Source organism: Bombyx mori, chromosome 22 (genome assembly GCF_030269925.1).
Source record: "Bombyx mori chromosome 22, ASM3026992v2".
In the NCBI taxonomy this organism is placed as follows: domain Eukaryota; kingdom Metazoa; phylum Arthropoda; class Insecta; order Lepidoptera; family Bombycidae; genus Bombyx; species Bombyx mori.
In genome coordinates this window covers 16,628,947-16,652,039 of record NC_085128.1, presented here as the reverse complement: position 1 = coordinate 16,652,039, position 23,093 = coordinate 16,628,947, and the positions used below count along the sequence as shown (strand labels likewise).

General features: G+C 37.7%; 1 protein-coding gene across 3 annotated transcripts; it reads left to right on the top strand.

Annotated features, from left to right (window-relative positions):
- The first annotated feature begins 72 nt into the window (after positions 1–72).
- LOC101736173 (netrin receptor UNC5C) lies at positions 73–17,623 on the top strand. Of its 3 annotated transcripts, none has more exons than XM_062675054.1 (14): positions 73–242; positions 693–968; positions 3,271–3,614; positions 4,121–4,331; positions 4,640–4,839; positions 5,584–5,662; positions 5,932–6,105; positions 6,786–6,842; positions 7,654–7,812; positions 9,268–9,399; positions 10,828–10,993; positions 12,415–12,515; positions 13,331–13,579; positions 14,566–17,623. In XM_062675054.1, exons 2-14 carry the CDS (start codon positions 890–892, stop codon positions 15,705–15,707), a joined length of 3,093 nt encoding a protein of 1,030 aa, XP_062531038.1. In that variant the 5' UTR covers positions 73–242; positions 693–889; the 3' UTR covers positions 15,708–17,623. The 3 variants fall into 3 exon arrangements, with proteins under 3 accessions (XP_062531038.1, XP_062531041.1, XP_062531040.1); XM_062675057.1 differs by having other exon boundaries at positions 823–968; positions 14,566–15,811; XM_062675056.1 differs by having other exon boundaries at positions 776–968; positions 14,566–15,811.
- The last annotated feature ends 5,470 nt before the right edge of the window (positions 17,624–23,093 follow it).

Below are 23,093 nucleotides of genomic sequence, written 5' to 3'. Positions count from 1 at the left end.
CCGCGCATGCGTATTAGGTCCCACCGAACAATATCTGGTCTGAGGTTCGAAACGTCCATTCATCCCTTAGCCCTAAAGTTTTCCTATTTAGTACGTTGCAAACCTCCACGGGGTGTGTACGTTTTGCCGCGAAAAAGAAATATTGCAACTTTTACGTTATACATTACGTTTCGGTGATTGAATAACAAAATTGGACAAAACCACTTATTTGTTTTCAATAAATTAACTGACACAAGCAAAAGGTTGCGGAGTGTATTAGCATTTTTTTAATTGATAATTTTTTTTCAATACTACACCAATAAATTGAGATTGTTTTTGAATAGCTTAGAAGTTGTTTTGAAGTGAAACTTCCTTATCGGCGTTGGAAAAAAATTTACCGTCACATTTTTCGGTTACGCGTCACATTTTTCCGTTACGCGCCATCTGTTTTGTATTCATGTCTATGATAATAAAATCCTTTTGTTTAAACTTTATCTAATTTAACTTTTTTGTATTCATGTCTATGATAATAAAATCCTTTTGTTTAAACTTTATCTAATTTAACTTTATTTAACCAATTTCTAGAAAGTTGCATGTAGATCATTTTTCGAAAAATAAGGCCATAAATAAGTTTCACTTCTTACGTGTGTACACTAGTACACGCACACATTTTTTAAATTAAAAGACTTTTTATTCAATGATTTTCAAAAAAGCTCAAATGATAAACATTTCTTTTTTCTATTTTTGAATTAATAATGTGATTTGATAACCCTATAAAATTATAATAAAATGTGAGATTCTATCGGCTTAAACAATCTTATAATGTGAGAGAACCTGAAACAGTTATGGAAAATCATTTAAAATATAACAGTATTATTGTTATTTTGAAACATAAATATAAAATTCATAAATGGAAGTGAACTTTTGGGTTTGCCTTTTAGTAGTTCATACTCAATTTTCGTTTTATGGGAAAGGACAGAAATTGAAAAGTAAGTACAAAATATATTTCTACAAAACAAGTCAGTTTGTAAAATATACGGTTTAAAATTTAAAATAGAGAACATAATCCATGTGAATATTCTTTTATGTAAATCAGATATCACTAAAATCGATCAACATTGAGAATACTTAATTTAATGTAAATGCAATATTGATGCATCTAATAGACGCTTTAGTTGTAGGAAGTATGGGCAGGGACGTCTTAAACTAGGCAGGGGCCCTTGGGCACACAAGAATTTGAGGCCCCTTTGGAAAGTAAAAAAAGCGAATTATAATTATTATTTTTTTATTGCTTAGTTGGGTGGACGAGCTCACAGCCCACCTGGTGTTAAGTGGTTACTGGAGCCCATGGACATCTAGAACGTAAATGCGCCACCCACCTTAAACAATTTTTTACTGAGTATGACCATTTATTATAGGTAATCAAATACATTATGATATAATAATATTAATTATATTAGAATGCTGCTGATTTTTTGGTTACGATTACGATAATGGTTTCTTTCGGGATTTCTGTTGCGCAAAATATTCCATTATATCTTTAAAGTCAATTTTTTGAAGGATATCACTTTCTATGCCCATAATTGACAAATTACTCAGCCGTTCTTGTAACATTGTTGTTCGCAATTCATTTTTTATTCTCTTAAGCTGCGAAAATGACCGCTCTCGACTACAATTAGTAACCAAATTGTCGGTCCTTCGGGGCCCCCTGAGAATGGGGGCCCTGGGCACGAGCCCCGTGTGCCCTTATGGTAAAGACGGTATTGAGTATGGGTTATAATGTGGCAACAACTACTTAGGTATCATTTCACCTATTTCAATCGCGAAACAGTTAGGCGTTCTGGTGTAAATGGTGATTGGTAGTGGTACATCCGTTATATAATACAAACCGAGAATCCGACCTCATGTCAGAATCAATTTGTATTTTCTATGGACTCCAAAAACCACTACAATAGATGTGAGCTCATCATCTTCGTCTACCCAACTGCAGGAATAAAAAACGACTTAGTAAATATTAGTTCAATCTACAACGTGTAGTCTAAGAGTCGGAACTGACCACTTAAAATTACAGGCAGAGTACCGGTTCTTGTTATGTGGAAGACAATAGTTTGAAGACTGTGTAAGGCGAGTGCCTATCGAAAACATTTTTGCTAATGTTAGGATCGACGATTGTAAGCCGCGTCCCATTATTTTTCCGCACAAGTTATATATTATTAAATTAATAAAAGTATTTCTTCATTTTAATGTTCTTTGGATTAATGGCCGATTTTTAACTGCTTTCTCCTGATAGATAATGAGTGTCTTTAATTTAAATGATGAGAGAGAGAGAGATTATTCTTTATTGTATACCAAAAAACAAATAAACAGTGCGATACATTGAACACAAAAAAGTACAATTGGCGGTCTTATCGCTAAAAGCGATCTCTTCCAGACAACCATCAGGTGGACAAGAATCATTTGGAAACGAACTACGCGCGGTGTACCATTCCAATGAAATACATATACATATATGTACACATGCATATACACATACATACACACATACATATCTCCGTAAATATGTATATATACAATTAATACACAATGTATTATAATATAATAATGATTATAATAAAAAAAATTGATGTGTAGGTACTGTATTAGCATAAATAGTTAAACACATGCTTTTATATGTTTATAAATCATATAAAATCATCATATCAGTGCATCATAAATGCCTAACAATAGCACTTCAATGTTTTCGTTTAAAATCTCAATAAACAGTTAAGTACTCCCCTAAATTCGTATCTTAATTCATTATCTTAAAATCGTTTTGTAAGAAACATCTTTTCTACCAACGAAGCAAGATTAATAGTTTTTGCTTTCTTTTACGACCAGTCTACTAGGCGCCAACCGAAAGGCACTACATATCATTAAAGCAGTATTTATTGTAGCATGTGCTCATCTAGACTATAAAGTATTTTTGTGCGAAGTTTCACCCAAACTCATTCAGCCATTTTTGCATGAAGAGTCAAACATGCAGAATTGCACATTTATAATGGAGAAAGAAATATTAATTTTTTACACGAGCGGTAGGGCGTTTTGTGAGTACGCTCGGGTAGGTACCACCGCTGATTACTTCAGTCGCGAATCAGTAATACATTCTGGTTAATAGAGTGGTACCTGCGGCAGCACTAGGGTGGTGTTTCGTCTAACCTTACCTTTGGAAATGGATGAAAAATGAATTCAAAACTATATAAGCTTCATGCAACCGATCGGATGAAGTCAATGAGAGCGTGTTATAAATTCTAGATCAAAATCATCACGACGCAAAAACAGATGATCAAGATGAATTATCACCGGTTCATCATCAACCCCATATTAAGGATTACTTCCTGCCTCCGGTCTTCAATCACGATGACGAGGAGGAAGACGAAGATGAAGGTTACGCTGATTACGATTACGATAAAGGAACGAACTACAAGGATTCCCCTGATTTAGTTACAGTTCCCAGTGACACACAAGAAACCGAAGATAAAATACCATTACACACGACGAAAGACAATCTACCTGTATTTCTTTTAGAGCCGGAGAATACGTATGTGGTTAAAAATAAACCCGCTATTTTGAAATGTCGCGCTGCTAATGCTTTGGAGGTAAGTCTGGTTGACAAAGAATTATTATCCGTGATGAATAAATGACTGGAATTCAATAGTAATAAATTGTACTCTATTCAAAAAGCTTTTCTGGATTTACATTTTGATACCCTCATGAGAACCATAATATTAAATTATTGTTCTTAAATATTTTCATTGAAAAAAATTTTAGATCTGATTTGTCATTTAGAAACTTTATTCTAATAAATATCAACCCAAGATTTTTTCTACCACTTTATGTTCTGAAAGTGTATTATCTTGTCTTTCTCAAAATAATAATTATTCATATTCTTGTTATAGTTCATGTTTTCCTCCCGCGACGCCTTAATTACTCTTATGATGCGCTCTGGTCCCTTCTTCTTCTGGTCGGCACGAGATTGTCTGCTAAGACAATCTAAAATACTTCACCCTCTAAAATACTTCACCCAATAATAAAAAGTAAATTTAAGCGATCTCCTTATTCTGCAAGCACAACCTACTTCAATGTATCTTTCATTACCCCTTAGGTATACTTTAAATGCAATGGAATCAAAACACAAGGTGCGAACTTTGAATTCGTTGACCCACAAACCGGGGTGCGGATAATTGAAGGTGAACAATCGGTAACTAGAGAGAACATTGAAGAATACTTTGGTGGTGATAAGTACCAATGTTCCTGCTTCGCTTGGACCAGTCGAGGACAGATTAGAAGTCAGCCTGCTACAATTGAAATCGCATGTAAGTTTAGATTTCTTTAGTTTTTAGCGTAGACAAACGTATGGAGGGAGGGCGCTCTCATGCTCGGTGGGGTGACGATCTATGCAGGGCAACTGGCAAGAACTGGGTGAGAGAACCCGAGGATCATCCAATTGGAGAGTCCTATGTCCAGCAGTGGACTGCTATAGGCTCCTGATGCTCCTTCTAACGGATTGCGTTTCCAAAGTATAGTTTTCATAATAACTTGTACTAATATTTGTAAAAGTGACCAAAAGTGAACGTCTCAAATATCAAATGATGTCCAATTAACATGCATTCTTTTTCCAAAGACATAAAGAAGCAATTCGCTGTAGCGCCGCAATCGCAACTGGTCAAACAGTACACATCAGTCAATTTCCGATGCGAGCCTCCACCAGCGGCGCCCTTCGCCCAGCTGTACTGGTTGAAGAATGGTGCTCCCGTTGTTATTGATGATAACGTTCAGGTTTCAACCGACGGAAATCTTATCATTAAGCAAGCTAATCTGCTGGTAAGGTGCACCATATAAATCTATACTTACTAATATTATAAAGCTGAAGAGTTTGTTTGTTTGAATGCGTGAATCTCAAGAACTACTGGTCCGATTTGAAAAATTCTTTCAGTGGTATATAGCCCATTTATTGAGGAAGACTATAGATTATATAACATCACGCTAAGACCAATACAAACGGAGCACCAATAAATAATGTTTCAAAATCGGTTTTGTTTTCTTTCTACGCAAATGAAGTCGCAGGTAAAATTTAGCGTTATGCTCAAGTAACTATTCCACGCGGACGAAGTCACGGGCAAAAGCTAGTAGTTGTTGTAAGCCTTTATTTTGTACTTTCATTTTTTACCTACGATGTAAATTAGTAGCTCTTTCGTAACTATAGACTGCCCAGACATCTTAGCTCACTTTAATTAACTTTAATAACTTGAAAGATGTTTAAAATCAAAACTGAAGGAAATTATTTTGTTAAAAATATTCTATAGCAGAAATGTTGAATTATCTTTATCTGAATAGATAACAGTTAATTTAACCATTTATATAACACTATGGTAGTTAATTTAATTTGATAAAATGACATTCATTGTTTCCATTAATCCGGTGAACATTCGATTAAAATCGAGTATTTAATGATAGGCAGAGACTTCTATAACCTATATCTCATGTTTACGTGTTATGGTAATAACTTAGAATTTGCCTCATGTCTTTATTCCCTATGATGAAATTTATTTGTGAAGGAATTTGTAGGACATGGCTAACTACACATGTGTTGCGGAAAACTTAGCCGGGAAGCGCATGTCAGAACCGGCTCTGCTGTCAGTATTCGGTAAGTGCCATCGGAATGCTTTCAGTATTCAATTGGAATATAACAGAAAAATATTCAGTTTCGAATGTAGCTTTGCATATTATTATTTAGAATCTCGACTTGTCTCGTCACCAGTTTTTTTTGGGCCGAGACCGAATATTTTTCCATTGATATTAGGCACTTTACAGTTCACTACTCGTGTGACCACCATTTGGACTAGTCATTTGATCGGTTTAAGCAAACAGACTATTGAGTAGTGTCAATCAATCACGCTAAATTCAATTGCTTAGTTAACGGTGGTTGGAGTACATGGTCAGCGTGGGTGGACTGTTGTCCAACAAGAGAAGGTCGAACGGGCAGAAAGAGAGAGAGAACTTGCACGGCACCGCGACCTCTAAACGGTGGACAGCCTTGCGTTGGCAACAATCTACAGAAGACTCAGGATTGTGTGGAGTGTGACATAGGTAAGTGCATGAATTAATAATAATGTCATCATTCCTGCCCTTCTCCCAGTCACCTGGGGTCGGCGCAATATCTTTTCGCCTTCCATGCTCTTCTATTATATACCATTTCTTCGCTCACTCCCCTCTTACCCATATTGTCTTTCACGAAATCCGTCCATTTCTTCTTAGGTCTACCACTTCCTATATATCCTTCCACATTCATAGTTAACATTCTCTTACCAACCTCATTTTAATTTTTTAATAAAAAATTTTTTTTTATTTCTTATATGGGTGGACGAGCTCACAGCCCACCTGGTGTTAAGTGGTTACTGGAGCCCATAGACATCTACAACGTAAATGCGCCACCTACCTTGAGATATAAGTTCTAAGATCTCAGTATATTTACAACGGCTGCCCTACCCTTCAGACCGAAGCGCATTACTGCTTCACGGCAGTAATAGGCAGGGCGGTGGTACCTACCCGCGCGGACTCACAAGAGTTCCTACCACCGGTAAAGGTCTTCCGCCACTAAGTTTATATATTATATAATAAATTTGAGTTTTCGCTCAACCTTGCATTTTACAAACTTGAAATGGGGGAATAAGTTTTTTGAGAAAGATCTCATAGTTAGAGTACGTATAGTGTAATATAGTAAACAAGTTGTTTCTTGACCGAGACTAATAATTAAAATCTCCCCACAGATTTGTATCTCGATAATATCGACGAGCTGGCTGATGAATCACCGAACATAGTTTTGGGTAACGGTTTCATCGTTTTTTTATTTCTTTTAGGATTAGTTTCAAATTCAAATTAACTTTACTAGTACTGTCTTACTTCTACTTGTACTTGTACAAATTTTGTCTTATCTGATCGCGACGGGGCAACGACCCACCGTCGTCCGAAAACATGTCTTTTCGTATCCCCCGGATTCACTCTCAGTGCTTTTAAGACCCTCAAACAACAGCCCACTGAGTTTCTCAGTGGGTCGCGATTCTGATCCGGTGGTAGATTCTGTGAAGCACTGCTCTTGCTAGGGCTAGTGTTGGCAAATTCTCTCAGGTTGAGCCCGTGAGCTCACCTACCCGTCTGAGCGTAGCTGGAATAGCCTAAGAGGCTACCAGCAAAAAAGGAAAAACAACACATTTTGTTCCAATAACGTTATCGTTCAGTCGAAGTTGGCACTGGACGATGAAGTTCCATGAACCGAATAAAAGAAAATACAATTTCTCTCCTGTCTAAATTTCTCTCCTTCTACTCAGTTAATGAAACTTCAGTTCAATGGCCGTCTGGCGTAGGGGTAAGTGACACGGTCACTACACAAGGGGGTCGCGGGTTCGAATCCCGCCATGGGAAGATATTTGTATGATAAATATTAAATGTCTTTTCCAGGGTTATGTATGTATATTAAATATATGTATGTGTATAATAAAAATCTTACATTTATTTCCGTTATCTGGCACCTATAACACAAGCTCTTTACGAACTTAGCACGGGACCAGTTAACGTGGTTTTAAAAAAAAGCATTTCATTTGAGATTCAATAATATAACACAATCCTAATATTTGTTAGGACGTTGGTCGCAATGGTCAGACTGGTCGCGATGTGATTCCGACTGCCTTCAAACTAGAAGACGAAAGTGTCTCACGAGCTCGTGTCTGGGGAAAGACTACCAAGTCGCCCAGTGTCCTCTCTGTGTGCGCACGTCGAAATCTGAAAGAATTAATGACGGTAAGTGGAAAAAAAATGTTAATACGTAGGTAAGTGTCATATGTAAACGGCCGTCTGGTGTAGTGGTAAGTGACATGGTCACTACACAAGGGGGTCGCAGGTTCGAATCCCGCCATGGGAAGATATTTGTATGATAAATATAAATGTTTTTTATAGGGTTATGGATGTATATTAAATATATGTACGTGTATAATAAAAATCTTACACTTATTTCCGTCATCTGGTACCTGTAACACAAGTTCTTTACGAACTTATCATGGGACCAGTTAACGTGACGTGATTGTTAGTAAATATTTATATTTATTTATGTATATGAAATTTGTTTAAGGTTTGACCTCGTGAAGCGGTAAATCGACACTAAAAAGAAACAAATATATACATAATATTATGTACATCCTTAAAATATATCCCACGAGAAAATGAGACAGAGCATTTGTGAAGTGTTAATTTATGGCTTAAGTGAATTACAGGCATTGTTTTCTGTAGTCATAGTTGTGCGTATAAAATTAATGTGACTATCGTGCAGTATTGTTGAATGTTGAATCTGAGATTCACATGAGTTCTGCTATACAATTTGAAAGGTCACAGCATAGCTTCGGAATCAGCTCGTATGATTCCAACTGAATCGCCGGGAAAAGTACGCTGTAAGCCAATTTCGGATCAGCAGATTATATCACCGATGGCTCGAATAGATAATATAGTCAATGATTTTTATTTTTTTTATTTTTACCATCATTATTCCAACTTTATTACTTACATTACCTGAAGCAAGTCATAATATTTGAACCAAATATCCAATCCGATACTTACTGTATCCCATGTTATACTACTTGCAGCAAATATACATTAAATGGATATTCATTAAATAATAAATTACAAAAAAAATGTAAATTCTGTTGAAGATTTAAGGCTACGGCTCGTAAACTATAAAATATTCGAAATGTTGAGAAATATTATTATAAACGCGGCATCAAACTGTACGAATAGTTCTATTCATGTTGTCGCTCAGAATATTTTTTTTGCCCCTGTAGGCAGACGAGCACACGGCCCACCTGATGGTGAGTGGTTACCGTCGCCCATGGACTTCAGAAATGCCAGGGGCTGAGCCAAGCTGCTGCCTACCGTTAAAAGATGGAGTGACAAAGTGTCCGAGTATCTGGACATGAGACTGAGACACGAACTTCACTGTGCCACTGACCGACATAAATGGCTGGCTACAAATTACAATAAAAGCTCACAGGCGGGCGCATCACGATGTTCTATTTATATTGTTGTTTAGTTTTGGTTTTTTAAATCATTCGAGCATACGTTTCAGCTGATGGAAAATTGTCAGCTTTGGTAACGGATAATGTCTCTAACGCAAAAAGCTTCCACAAAATACTACGTATCAATAGTACATAGATAATATATCTAATAATCATTTGTGTACTCGATAAAATCTCATTTGATTCGCAGGTACTCCGTATTGGCCCCTTTTCGTAGCGTTATCAATAGCCTCCCTCGTGTTTATAGTCGTAGTAATTCTCGGAATAAAATACATGAAGTTCAAGACGACTGAGACATCGCCTTACGCTAAACCGCCCACAGGTAGGATGCTTCTTTTAATGTCCCTCTACACTATTGAACATTTTACTGGTGCTAGGACCGCTTGTGAGTCCGCATGGGTTGGCACAACTACCCCGCCTGTTTCTGCCGTGAAGCAGTATTGCGTTTCGTTTCAAGGGTGGGGTAGCCGTTGTAACTATACTGAGACCTTAGAACTTATATCTCAAGGTGGGTGGCGCATTAACGTTGTAGATGTCTATGGACTCCAGTGACCACTTAACACCAGATGAGCTGTGAGCTCGTCCACCCATCTAAGCAATAAAAAAAGAACTAAACATTAAGTGCAGTAAATAATTTAATGCTAAAATCAGGACCGAGTATCGTCTTGATACTTAAAAAACTCGGCATCAAGTAGCGTCTGTTTGCCATAGTTAAGTCTCGAATGGTGGATTTCTTCGGACACGTTTCGCGACGAGATGTCCGGTCCTCGGAACGCCTCGTTGTAAAGAGAAGGGTTGATGGTAGACAGCGCGGGAGGCTACCAATGCGATGGACCAAATTAAAACTACAGTAGGAAGTCCCCTAAATAAGAGCAGTAGAATGACTTCGAGCAGGGAGAGATGGCGGGACATCGTAAGACGCATCAAGTGTGCTCCCTCTTACACTACACGACCACTATGTCAAGAGTAACACGATTGAGACGAAGAAGAAAAAAATTAGGGATCCAAGGAAAGACTAATGCAAGAATTGGTCTAGGAAATGTCTAATTAGTAACGACCTTCAGCAGAAGATCACAACAAAGCAGATGTATTTTATGACGCATTTTAATTAAATCCGATGCTTCTTTTACTATATCGTTCCCTCACTGCTGAGGATCGCGACCACATGTGACGTTCCTCCACAGTGTTCAATCATGGGTGGCATGGACCGCATGGTACAGACTACCACCAAGCGCTTCTCTTACTAGATCTGATGATCTGGCTGGGGTTTTCCCACGGCGCGCTTCCTCTCTATGCGACCCGCAATTATGAGCTTCTCTAATTCATGTCTGGGAGACCGCATGATGTGTCCGAAGAAGCTCATAACACGTTCCCGGCAGACGGTAGAGACCCTTTTTCGGATATTTAGCTGCCTTAGAATGAACTAGTTAGTTCTCATGGCAGTACGCGGTATTCGTATACTATATCGTTAAAATCGCAATAATTTCAAAAACTTATTATAGGTGTTTCTCAATAACTATTTCGAATTACAACAAACATATGCATTGACTATGCATAGATTATAATATAAAAATGATTTTTTAGAGAATGTAGAATTAAAAGTGGTTTCCTTTATAATTTATAGAACATTTTGTATAAAACTAGAAGATCAATAAAATCAATCAAAGTCTGAATTTCAAGAAAAGTTGAAATATACTTTTGGAACAAATTTGTAAATTCGGACAGAAAATTAATAAATTAATTTCTACAGGTGGCAATTATTTCGGAAACGTTATAAAAAGGACTTTGACTAATCAACCAGACCTCACTATTCACGAGGAGTTCCACACGATAGATTCTTCACGGCTCAGGCACGCTAACATCATTACTAACGCACGGCATGAGCATTTGTACGAAGTGCCACAGCTAGCTAATAGGTAAGAACATATTTTAAGTACCTTCTGAGAAGAAAACACGTATAGCACTCGGAGACTGCCGCGGTAAAGCTATTGCATAGCATTTTTTATCAACTTATGCAATTATAATTAATTTATACTTATGCAATTATTATAGTTAATTAAATAATTAACTGTCCCCTTCACACTCATAAGCTAGACCGCGCAAGAGAGAAATGAGCAGACTTTTCATGATGCGCATGCAGTGCGACATCACGCCACGCGCTTATTCACAAACACTATACAAGCACGTGTGAATGTGTTGAACGCGAGCTACATGGTAGCCGGAACGGGTGGTGTTAGGTTTTATTTTCGTTACGGAATTTCTTGATTCGGTCGCCGCGCTCAAAGCCCGCGATAAAAGCTATGCAATAGCTTAAAAAATATGTGTGTAGTAGACCCTAAAAAGGGTCTTACATGTCAAAGAAAAATTGAGATCAACTGAATGCCTATTGTTATGTTTGAAGAGCCGTAGAAGAAGCCGTTTTGAAACAAAAAGAGTTTTTTTTTTTTTCTACCTTATCCCCGTAGGTGGGGTCGGCACAGCTAATTTTTCTCTTCCATTCTCTTCTATCAGCCGTCATCTCAACACTCACTCCTCTCTCTCTCATATCGTCATTCACACACTCCATCCATCTCTTCTTCGGTCGACCTCTTCCCCCTCTACCTCTACTCTACTCTACTCTAAAAGGGCAATAAAAAAAAAACCTTGCACTATCATTTCCATACATGTCCCCTCTACGCATCACATGTCCATACCACGCTAACCGTCCGCTCCTTAATTTGTTACTTACCGGAGCCACTTTCACACTTCCTCTGATATAGGTACTCTTGATTCCTCTGATTAATTGGCGATATTTTAATAGGTATAAAAGGGTTGATCATCAATGAATTTTCTGCATCGTTACTCAAATGTGATAGATACTGAAATCATGACCTCAAATCCAGTGATCTCGTATGTAGATATGCAACGGTATTCGAATCCCGCCGGCAAGTACCAATTTTTCCAATGAAATAAGTACTTAACAAATGTTCACGATTGACTTCCACGGTGAAGTAATAGCATCGTATATGAAAAATCTAACCCGCAAAATTATAATTTCTGCCGTGAAGCAGTAATGCGTTTCGGTTTGAAGGGCGGAGCAGGCGTTGTTATTGTTAAAAGTGAGACCTTATGTCTCAAAGTGGGTGGCAGTATTTACGTTGTAGATGTCTATGGGCTCCGGTAACCACCTCTCACCAGGTGGGCCGTGAGCTCGTCCACCCATCCTAGCAATAAATAAATAAAAATATTTTAGAAAAATATTATAGAAATTTTAGTTTTTCTTATTGCCAAGACAGATAGCTGTCAATATATCAATCATCATGAAGGACACAGAACTAACCATCACGTTTACTTCCAGTTACATAGCACCCATAGACCACGAGGTAAGGAACGACCGGATCGCTTGCAACAAGGACGCCTCTGAGTCAGACCGCTCTGACTCAAGCTGCTTTTTGAGCTGTGAGTCTTGCACAAGTCACTGCGCGGCCTATTTCAGCTTGTTAGCTTTTTGTAACGTTTTGTTTGAGTTGATTTTTGGAACGAAGTTCCTTATGAGACGATGCGGAGGGGTACCCTAACCGGGAAAAAACGTCCGTAACGTAAGATTTTTATTAGTAATGCACACAATGTACGACTTAACTTTGTAATAACGTACAAATTAGTAATTCACACAGTGTACGACTTAACTTTGTAATAACGTACAGAAAATAATATATATTTTTTTCATTCATCGACCACGATCTCAGCGCGTTCGTTTGCGCAATACACTAACTAACTCTTATGCAAACAACCGTGAATGAAGTGTACCACAATAAGTTCACACGTTACCGAATGACCGTGGGTTGTTGCGAAACCTCCAGTTTTATTTTCTATATACCTCGAATAGAACTTAAAATTAACATTTTTATAATAAGGAACTTTGTTCCTATCCGGTGTCCCACGACACCACACATCTTTTTTTATTATATTTTTCGGTCTCTTAATACGTATATGTTCACAGTAAGCGATATTACTAAACAATACAATTTCAATTTTGCGAACAAAATGGCGATTTTAGTGTGTCGCTTCTTTAACTGCACCGAAATATGTATCAAAAGTATTGTCTTGATTTTGCACGTTTATTAGAATTTTGATCTTGTTGTGTATGTAACGTTGTTGCAATATTTTCATTAAAATATCATTGTTTTGCGACTATTAGCTATTAGAAAATTTATATTAGTAAACTAATTAACAATTACCTTTGCACAGTACTAGCATTATTAATAATCTTCCAGCCGGTTCATCGTACAGCCACAGCGTAGAAATATCGCCTTCATTAAAAAACAATGCATCGTTAAACTCGAACTACGCAACGAATCTAGATACTTCCAAATCCAAGATGGTGTCGAGCGACGGCGACTGGTTAAATCTGGATAAAACCGGTGTTAGTCTGTTTGTTCCGGACGGCGTTGTTGATAAAGGAGAGGAATTGTTTTCTGTTGAAGTATCTGACGAGGAATGGAATAGGCCCATGCTTCAAGACGGTAAGTTCTTATTTATTTTTAGCGTGACGAATCGGTGGTCGAGTAATCGAGCGATTAGACAATACAAAGTCATATTTTAATTGGTTTACCTTAAAAACAATTTTATAATTGAGTTTAATAGTTCCATATTGGTCATAGAGCATTCAGTATGCCCAAACGGATAGGTGCCGCTGACCTTCCGTTTCTGTTCTGTCGAGCAATCACGTTTACCCTGTTGACGAATAGAATGACAATAATTTCGATACAATTGGGACTTTGGATATTTCAGAAGGTACGCAGTGTAGCAGTTACGTTGCGATATCTATGAACTTCAGTAATTATATCAAGCAATAATAATGTACCGGTGAAAGCGATTGATTATAAAGTCCAATCTAAAAGGTCCTCAGCTACGCCAATAAAAATAAAAATAATGTGTCATTTGCGTTACTTATGATCCAAGTTATGTAGCTGTTATGAAATGATAGTGGACACCGAATTCTTATGTATATGACCTAAAAACCAATACACGCGATACCAGCATCTCTTACGAGAGCTATAGGGCTAAACATCGCATACAGGATTCGGTCAGTCTAGGGAAGATCAATTTTATATTAAGCTTACTATTCCCATCTTAGATCTTTAAATATATTGGAATTGGAACAGTCAGTTTTTAGAATAATATTGCTTTCGATATTGGTTTTTGATGTTTATAATATTATCTGAATAATTTTAGGGCGACATTTTAAGTCATTCAGTGTTTTCCATAGGTAACAGTTGTAATACATAACTTATTTTTCTTCGTTACTATTTGTACTACTCTTCCTAATCCGTACCTTCAGTATTGGTGAATTGGTGAAGTTGAGGCTTGCATCGTCCATTGTCTTATTTGTTTCTGCCATAAAGTAAACACGGATTTTAAAGGGACAGAGGAACCCATTAGTCGGCGGTGCAACTAACTTCATCATCACTAGCTAACATAAAATTACAGCACATTTCCATTTTAACAGGCGAAATCCAATTGAGTCCGGTCATCAAATGCAGTCCTAAGAACTTTCACTTCCGTAAGGGCGTGGTCCTAACGTTTCCTCACTACGCATCGTTGAGGAACACCAGCTGGCTGCTATTCATCCTGCAGCGCCCTGATGATCTCCATACGAGGGAGTGGCGTAAAGTTTTGACTCTAGGCCAAGAGACTCCCGGCACGCCAATCTTCAGTCAAGTCGATCCTAACAAAGTGTACATCGTGGGCGAGTTCTTGAGCGATTTCGTCCTGGTGGGAAGAAGTTTTGCCGGTTCAGACGCCAAGAACCTAAAACTTGCCTTATTCATCTACGAAATGGACGAGAACTATCATCGTCTGAAACTGCACGTCTTCAACGATACGCCTCACTGTTTGAACGAGTGCTTCAATCTAGAACGGAGATTGGGCAGTAAGCTTCTGTGCGAACCGAAACCCTTCTATTTCCAGGAAAGCGGCTCAGATCTGTGCGTTAGTATAAGAAATGTAGGCACCGGCTGGAGAGTTCAAGCCTCGGGGAATCACCAGGAACTGTCGCATCACGATCTCTGGAATATGACTCTAAAATCGCATAGCTGCGTTTTTATACTCCAGCAAACGGATTCAATAAACTGCTTGGAATTAAGCATGTCAATATACCAGAAGCAGAAACAATTGAATTCGGTCAATTTCAATTTGAAAACGAACGATATCAATTCGAATTGTAAGAGATATAGTTATTCCAGTGCCGATACGATGAACGTTATCGAGAATCCGTTTAATTACGCTTCGCTCACTAGAAACGACTGCAGATACGATTTCATATTTAAAAACACATTTAGATCGAATTACAGCGTTGACAATAATTACAGGATCAATGTTTTAACTAAATCGGATAGGATTATATTGTGTAAGCTGTTAGATCCTCAGACGTCTAAAGGAAACGATTGGAGGTTGTTGGCTGAAAAATTAAAAATGTCATATTTTTATTATTATTTTTCGAATACGTGCTCCCCGACTGAGAATGTTTTGAATCTGTGGTTGTGCAGGAATAACGATGGTGGTATGTTGGTCGATCTTTCTCGTATATTCAGGGAGATGGGACGAATCGACTGTGCTACAGTTGTCGAGCGTAGATGCTTCTCGAATTAACGTTTTTGTTTTGTAAGCCCTCATTTTGTTTACTTTATACCGTCGGAGGTAAAACAATTCGTTGTATTAAAGCCTTCGTCAAACAGAACGCGTACTTAGCGTGCGTCAGAGCGCTAAACTAACGCCGCGCTATGACGCCGGGATGTGTTGTACTACTACGGCAACATACCGTCAAACATACTATAGCGCTCATAGCGCTGGCGCTCTGTTTGACGGTATGTTACCGTAGTAGTACAACACATCTCGGCGTCATAGCGTTGCGCTCTGACGCGGGCTAATTACGCGTTCTGTTTGACGAAGACTTAAGAGTTTATTAGGCTTCAGAGACTTCAACGTAAGATATAAAGTCGAAGTCACAATTGCGTATGAAACGGCTTTAGTACTTTTCAAATTGGAACGCATGAAATAAGTAGCATACCTTTTTGTACAAGGCTCACAATGTGCCTATTCGTTAGTAGATTAGTTAGAATATCAATAGCAGATTTTAATAAGCAAAGTCTTCTTGGATAGTGTCAATTGCGATGTAATTGTTAACAATTAATAATTAATAAAAATGTTAAGTGACACAGGCAGATTAATAAATAAATAAATAGCTAAATACAGAAAGAAGTAAAGTAGTTTTTTTGAATGTCTTGCATTTTACCTCAGAATCCATAGTGTGATAAATAAGGGATAAAGTTAGCCATTATAGATAGTGTTTTTGGTGCAATGACATTCCGAAAATGATTTTATATTTCATGTACCTATCTTTCTATTTGCGCTGGAGCGGTTCATGAAACAGAAGTGTTAGGTTTCCCTCCTCCGTGCGTCGTATTCCTCAGTGCGGTGGGTCGTGACCTTTACGGAGCACTTTTGTTAGGACTATGTTCCTCCATTCACTCCTGTTCTCCGCGCATTGGATAGCGACATTGATGCTGGATTCCAAAGTTTAATCACATCGGACCAACGCATGAAACTACACCCCCTAGGCATCTTTCCTTCCATTTTGCCGGTAATGAGAAGTTTTTCGAGATTGTCACCTTTTTTCCTCGCAACGTGGCCAAAAAACTCTAAAATCCTACTTAAGCAAGTGGTGGAGAGTCTTGAGGAGACGCCTAGTTCTTCCAGGATTGATGCGTTTGCGTTTCGTTTAGAAAATAAATAATGTTAACGTAAAAGTATTCTTGTGTCTTAATATCGTGAGTTTCATTTTCAACTGTTTGAAACACGAAAGATTTATGTTTTCTAATACTAAGAGCACAATTTGGTTAATTAAAAAAATGTGGCATAATGTTATTTACTAGCTTTCTAAGCCTTACTAGCCGTCAGCATTGCCCGTGTGGACTTCACTTACAATTAAGATTCACTTACAATTGTTTATTTGCTTTTTGGTGTACAATAAAGAATATTCTCTCTCTCTCTCTCTCTAAGATTCGCTCAACGCTAGATATGTAAGCGTACAAAAAGGTTATTTGATATTACACTATTTCACCTACTAGCTCCAAAACAGTAACAAATTATAAACTTCCTCACTTATCGCTATTTCGATTAGTGAAAACGGTATCAAAATCGCTTGCGTTGTTGCAAAAGTAAGGAGAGTAAAACAAAGGCAGATAGCGACTTTTTTAAACTATCTAAAAACGTAATTGTGCGGTTTTTGATCGAGAAAACATGTTAGTTCCGTTACCACTACGTACCTACCATTATTAATAATTATAATTAATTGAGTATATATAACAAAATGTACAATGTAACGTGGTGTTGAATATTTTATATTATAATAGTGTTTGTGAACATTTAACTAAAGAGTATGTTTGTAAAACATTATGAAATGTAAATAACGAACCAAATAGATTTTATGTAATATTTAATGTACTATTAAATTGATTGTAGCGATTTAAAAAAAAAAAAATTTAAAAATTAAATGAGAATTTTGATTAATGCGTTTTATTCGTTGCATGTTAATGTTATTGATTAAAAAACACAAGCACACTCTGTTATGCGGGATTTGTACATGGCGTGACCGTCATGTTTTTACTATATGTTAAAAAGAAATACTACAGAACTAAGTATAAGGAGTCATGACTTAAGATGGATGGAAACATTTACATGTTTATGAGCCTTGAGAGGCTATATCAGCTTCGCCCTAACGTGTAGGTGAGCTCACGGGGCTCAAACCGGAGTGTTGCGAACACTGGCCCTAGCAAGAGCAGTGCTTCGCAGAATCTACCACCCCACACGACCCACTGAGAAGATTCGGCGAGAAACTCAGTGGGCTGTGTCTGTGGGATGAGCTCCGGTAACCACTTAGCACCAAGGTAGACCGTGATCGTGATAGATCGTGATCTCTCACCTCTCACACACACACACACGCGCACATACACACACGCGCACACTCACACACACACACAGTGTACTATGATGAAGTTTCCAATAATACGATGAAGCACATTTCGCACCACGCAAAAGCACCATAAAAATATACCTAGTCATATATTTGCACTAAAAATATTACGTGCTTTATTCTGTGACCCCCCGTTAGGTTATACTGTTGTGTTAAGAGTGACCGAAACACATTCACCTGTATCCCGAATCGCTAATCCGTCAAAAAGATAATACCATCTACCGCCAATCAATTCTGCACCTTATAGTACAATAGTAAGGAATACTGTTCACCTGACAAACGAGGACAAGAGCTCCCGATACTATTGTAGGCCATCAGTATTTATAGGCGACTAGCCGTACTCGCCCACTTCGCTGGGAATTTAAAATTAACATTATTATTTATTGTCATTATTATTAGGGAGTCCAACACTCATATAAATATTAGCCTATCCATTAAGTACATATATTTTCTACATGGATACCAAGTTTCAAGTCAATCGGATGCATGGTTCAGTAGTTATAACGGAACATCCGTAAAAACCACTGTAGATTTAGATATTATTACTAGCTGACCCGACACACTTCGCAGTGCCTCAATCGACAAACAAAAGACCTAAAATTTTGTAAAAAATAAACTTAAAACAAGCCAAAGGAATCCGTCCGACGGGGGACACATCAAAGGAAAAACAAAATTGTTATTTTTATTTAATTCCGAGCGTTTTCATATTTATTTACCTTTAAAACCTTCTCTGGACTTCCACAAATAATTCAAGACCATAATTAGCCAAATCGGTCCAGTCGTTCTCGAGTTTTAGCGAGACTAATGAACAGCAATTCATTTTTATGTATATAGATAGTATAGATAAAGCAAAACTTTTCATGTCTACAAACTCCAATCAACAGCAGTCAGGTCACCGTCCTCGTCGAACCCGTCGCTTGCGACTAAGGGCTCGACGAGCGAATTAACCCATAGACACAGCCCACTGAGTTTCTCGCTGGATCTTCTCAGTGGGTCGGGTTTCCGATCCGGTGGTAGATTCTGCGAAGCACTGCTCTTGCTAGGGTCAGTGTTAGCATCACTCCGGCTTGAGCCCCGTGAGCTCACCTACTATTTTTTTTTATTGCTTAGATGGGTGGACGAGCTCACAGCCAACCTGGTTAAGTGGTTACTGGAGCCCATAGACATCCACAACGTAAATGCGCCACCCACCTTGAGATATAAGTTCTAAGGTCTCAAGTATAGTTACAACGGCTGCCCCGCCCTTCAAACCGAAACGCATTACTGCTTCACGGCAGAAATAGATAAGGTGGTGGTACCCACCCATGCGGGCTCACAAGAGGTCCTACCACCAGTAAAGGTTACGCTGAAACAGCCTCTCAAAGCTACCAGTTTATGTAGGAAACTTAAACAACAGTCGAACATGCGTCGCTCTACGGAAAGCATCCGAAGATCTTCCCTATGTAGTTGTTCTATAGAGACGCACTAACCATTGATATTAATCCAAGAGCTAACGTATCAAATCTAATATTCAATTAGTGATGGAACCTGTAAATAATTTGATTCGTTCCACGGTCGGTTGTATAGCGTTTCTCGTTCCCTGACCCAAATACTAGGTATTCAAGTATTAAAGTTAGAGTCGTGTGGAGCGAGGGAAGCGATTGCATTGCTTAATAATTGAGACCGCGTTCCGACACTGTTCTTCGTTTTCGGCTTGGTCCGAAGTATAAGAGATAGCGGTACATTTAAATCTCATTTTCTACATGACATGTCATATCATATCATACAACATCATAAAAAAGCCAAATTAATCTTTGTCTACCTGTGCAAACCAGCCGCGAACAAACAGACAGAAAAAGTATATAAAAAAGGTTTTTTTTTATTGCTTAGATGGGTGGACGAGTCACAGCCCACCTGCTGTTAAGTGGTTACTAGAGCCCATAGACATCTACAACGTAAATGCGCCATCCACCTTGAGATATAAGTTCTAAGGTCTCAGTATAGTTACAACGGCTACCCCACCCTTCGAACCGAAACGCATTACTGCTACAGGGCGGAAATAGACGGGGTGGTGGTACCTACCCGTGCGGACTCCCAAGAGGTCCTACAACCAGTGAATATAAAAAAAGTGCTTATGTTCTAAATTCTTTGATTATCCCCTTATATTTTGTTAATTATTCCTCAATAGACAAATACATGGGATTCTACTGGTTTTATTATATGTCATATGTTTGTACATATGTTTGTCCATTAATTAGGTGTTATTAGGATTTAAGTTAGCAATAATTTGAATTTAGGTGTTACCTAAGTCGAAATCAACCAATATCTACATCTACATGTTTTTGGTTAGTGTTTGTTTGTTTGCTCTGGAAAAAATGGAGGCAATTCTTCCTTATTTTATTCCTTCATTATAGTAGGTAAGTATTTGTCAAGAAGTCAATCTCTAAGAGTTGCAACGGCTCTTTATCTTTGAACACAAAGACCTTTTTCGGAAAGAGATCCTTTTTAACAATAAAGCATCATTGTAGAGATTTTTCGTACTACATAATTTTAGTGATTTATTCTCTAAGTATGTATTAGCATGTAGCTTAAAAACATTTAAAATATGATACGAATTGTTTTCCATCGCTTCAGCTTATGTCTTGGATTTACGGCCATTCCTCCAGTTCCCATTTCCGTTAAAGAAAAACCCTTCATAAAGATGAAGGTGTTATTCTGTTTCTGGTTTATTGCCCAAAATAAATGAACCAGTAACCCAAGCCCGGGTGGAACTGAATGAACAATAATTGCTCTCAGTGTGCTTTGTCGAAATTACAGTTGTCGAAATGATTTTGTGAAAAAAATTTAGAGTTTCTTACATTAAGTGTCACAAAAACCTTTAAGGATATTTGCTACCTTATAAATTAGCCTATAGGTATTTTATAAAAGAATACAATCTTAAACAATATTATACAGCATATTGACATCTGCTACAACTACAACACGGGTCATGGAACAGATACTGTATTTTGGAATAGCTTCAAATAGTTTATCATTTACAGGAATTTTTAGGACGGTATGGTCATGTGATGAGACGAAATGACAATGAGGTTGTTAAGAGAGTTTTAACTATGAACGTGAAAGGCTTTAAAGGAAGAGGTAGACCTAAGAAAAAATGAAAATTGCTTGAAAGACTGAATTGTGTAAGAGGGGAGTCAGCGAAGAAATGGTATATGATAGAAGAGTATGGAAGGAGAAAACATGTTGCATCGACCCCAGGTGATTGGGAGAAGAGCAGGAGAATTACGATTACAGGAATTTATAATAAATAAATAAATGTGTGGTGTCGTGGGATACCGGATAGGAACGAATAAAAATATTAATTTTAATTCGAGGTATAAAGAAAATAATTATCCGGGTATACATTTTTTATATGATTTTTTTATTGATAAAAATAAAAATAAAACTTTACAAAGTTATTTTATTCACAGTGATTTATAAAAAATATATAATAACAATATACAAAGAAACAGCTAATTATATGAATAAGAATATTAAGAATCGTCATCGCGTAGACTATACATTAGACACTGTATAGTAGTGTATAGCGATCATACTAAGACTATACATAAATAATAAAAATCTTACGTTACGGTCGTTTTTTCCCGGTTAGGGTATCCCTCCGCATCGTCTATAAGGAGCTTCGTTCCAATATTTCTGGCGATTTGTTAAGAATTTAAAAAAGTTTGAACTGTATTCAGTATTCATGTTTGTTGTTGCTTAAAGGCAAATGACCTTTTCTCAGTTAACGTGCCTGGTGTTGAAAAAACAGTGTTGCTTGAACACTCGCGTATAAGTAGTGAGAAGGACGGGCTTTAATTGGAGGGTACTTCTCAACACTTGATGCTTGACGACAAACTGTGGTTTTCTTAAGAGTCTTGTACCTTGTGTGAACTAGTGAGTGTGTTATTTTTCTTGAAGATTGTGTAAGATTTACTCGGTGTGAAAATAAAATGGAGATGCAATAAACGAAGGAATATCTGGAACAATTGTGAAACGGTTTTCTTAAATTGTAGGTTAATTACTATACTGAGTCCTACCATAACTTCTGTTACAAATGAAAATGCATATTTTTTTATGAAGTATGTATTGTAATATTATTAAAATGTACCTACATATTTATTAAAGATTCAGCAAAAAATAAAAAAAAACCTATTCGAAATGGCTACCTTTGGCTTTTATACAGGCCTTTAATCTGTTTTGCCACGAATATATGGAATTACACACTGTTTCCAAGGGAAATTTTGCCACTGCTTGCTCCAAGAATATTTTAAGAGACTCAATGTCGCCGTGTCCTTTAGAGTAGAGCAGGCCATGTCCTCTGAAACTGACCATAATTTGAAGTCTAAAGAGTTGAGGTCTGAGCTGGATGAGTGCCAGCCTTCAGCTGCATAAAGTTCGGAGCGTTGGTTTCAAGCAAGGCTTGGGTAGTTCGTGCCTTGTGACCAGGCGCAGAGTCCTGCTGGAAAGTCCACGGTATATTTTTATAAAGTGTATTGCTGAGAGGTTTTACAACATGATCCAAAACTGTATCTTGATACACTTTGGCTGAAATTTTCACTTCTTTTTCACAAAAATGTAGTTTTGTAACTCCGTGATAAGACACGCCCCACCAAACCATCACTGTCGCAGGATGATGACTACGTAGTACCTTTCCGACTACTTGAGTAGCTTCTGTAGAACTGTGAGCGTACACATTATCATTATGCTTATTGTAGTGTTCTTCAATCGTGACATTTTTTTCATCTGTAAAGAGGATATTTCTGTGCCTTTCACCTGCGTATCGCAACAGAAGGCGTTTTGATCGATCCACTATCTTTAATTGTAAAGATTGACTTTAATCGCGATAAGAATTTTTGCTTCCTAATGAAGTTTCGACGAATTCTGGCTTTAACAGAATTAACAGACTTTGTAGTTCTAACAGCACGCGGCCGCCCCAATCTTTTCTGGTCTTCGACAGGCGAAGTGTCGCTGTATCTGTTGAT

What these genes read in the sequence shown, in the direction of transcription:
- LOC101736173 (XM_062675054.1), top strand. Translation starts at nt 890, where the DNA reads ATGGAAGTGAACTTTTGGGTTTGCCTTTTAGTAGTTCATACTCAATTT. An exon ending in ATCTGAAAGAATTAATGACG is followed by an intron (nt 7,813 to 9,267) that starts GTAAGTGGAAAA and finishes TTTGATTCGCAG; the next exon opens with GTACTCCGTATTGGCCCCTT. An exon ending in TAGGCCCATGCTTCAAGACG is followed by an intron (nt 13,580 to 14,565) that starts GTAAGTTCTTAT and finishes CCATTTTAACAG; the next exon opens with GCGAAATCCAATTGAGTCCG.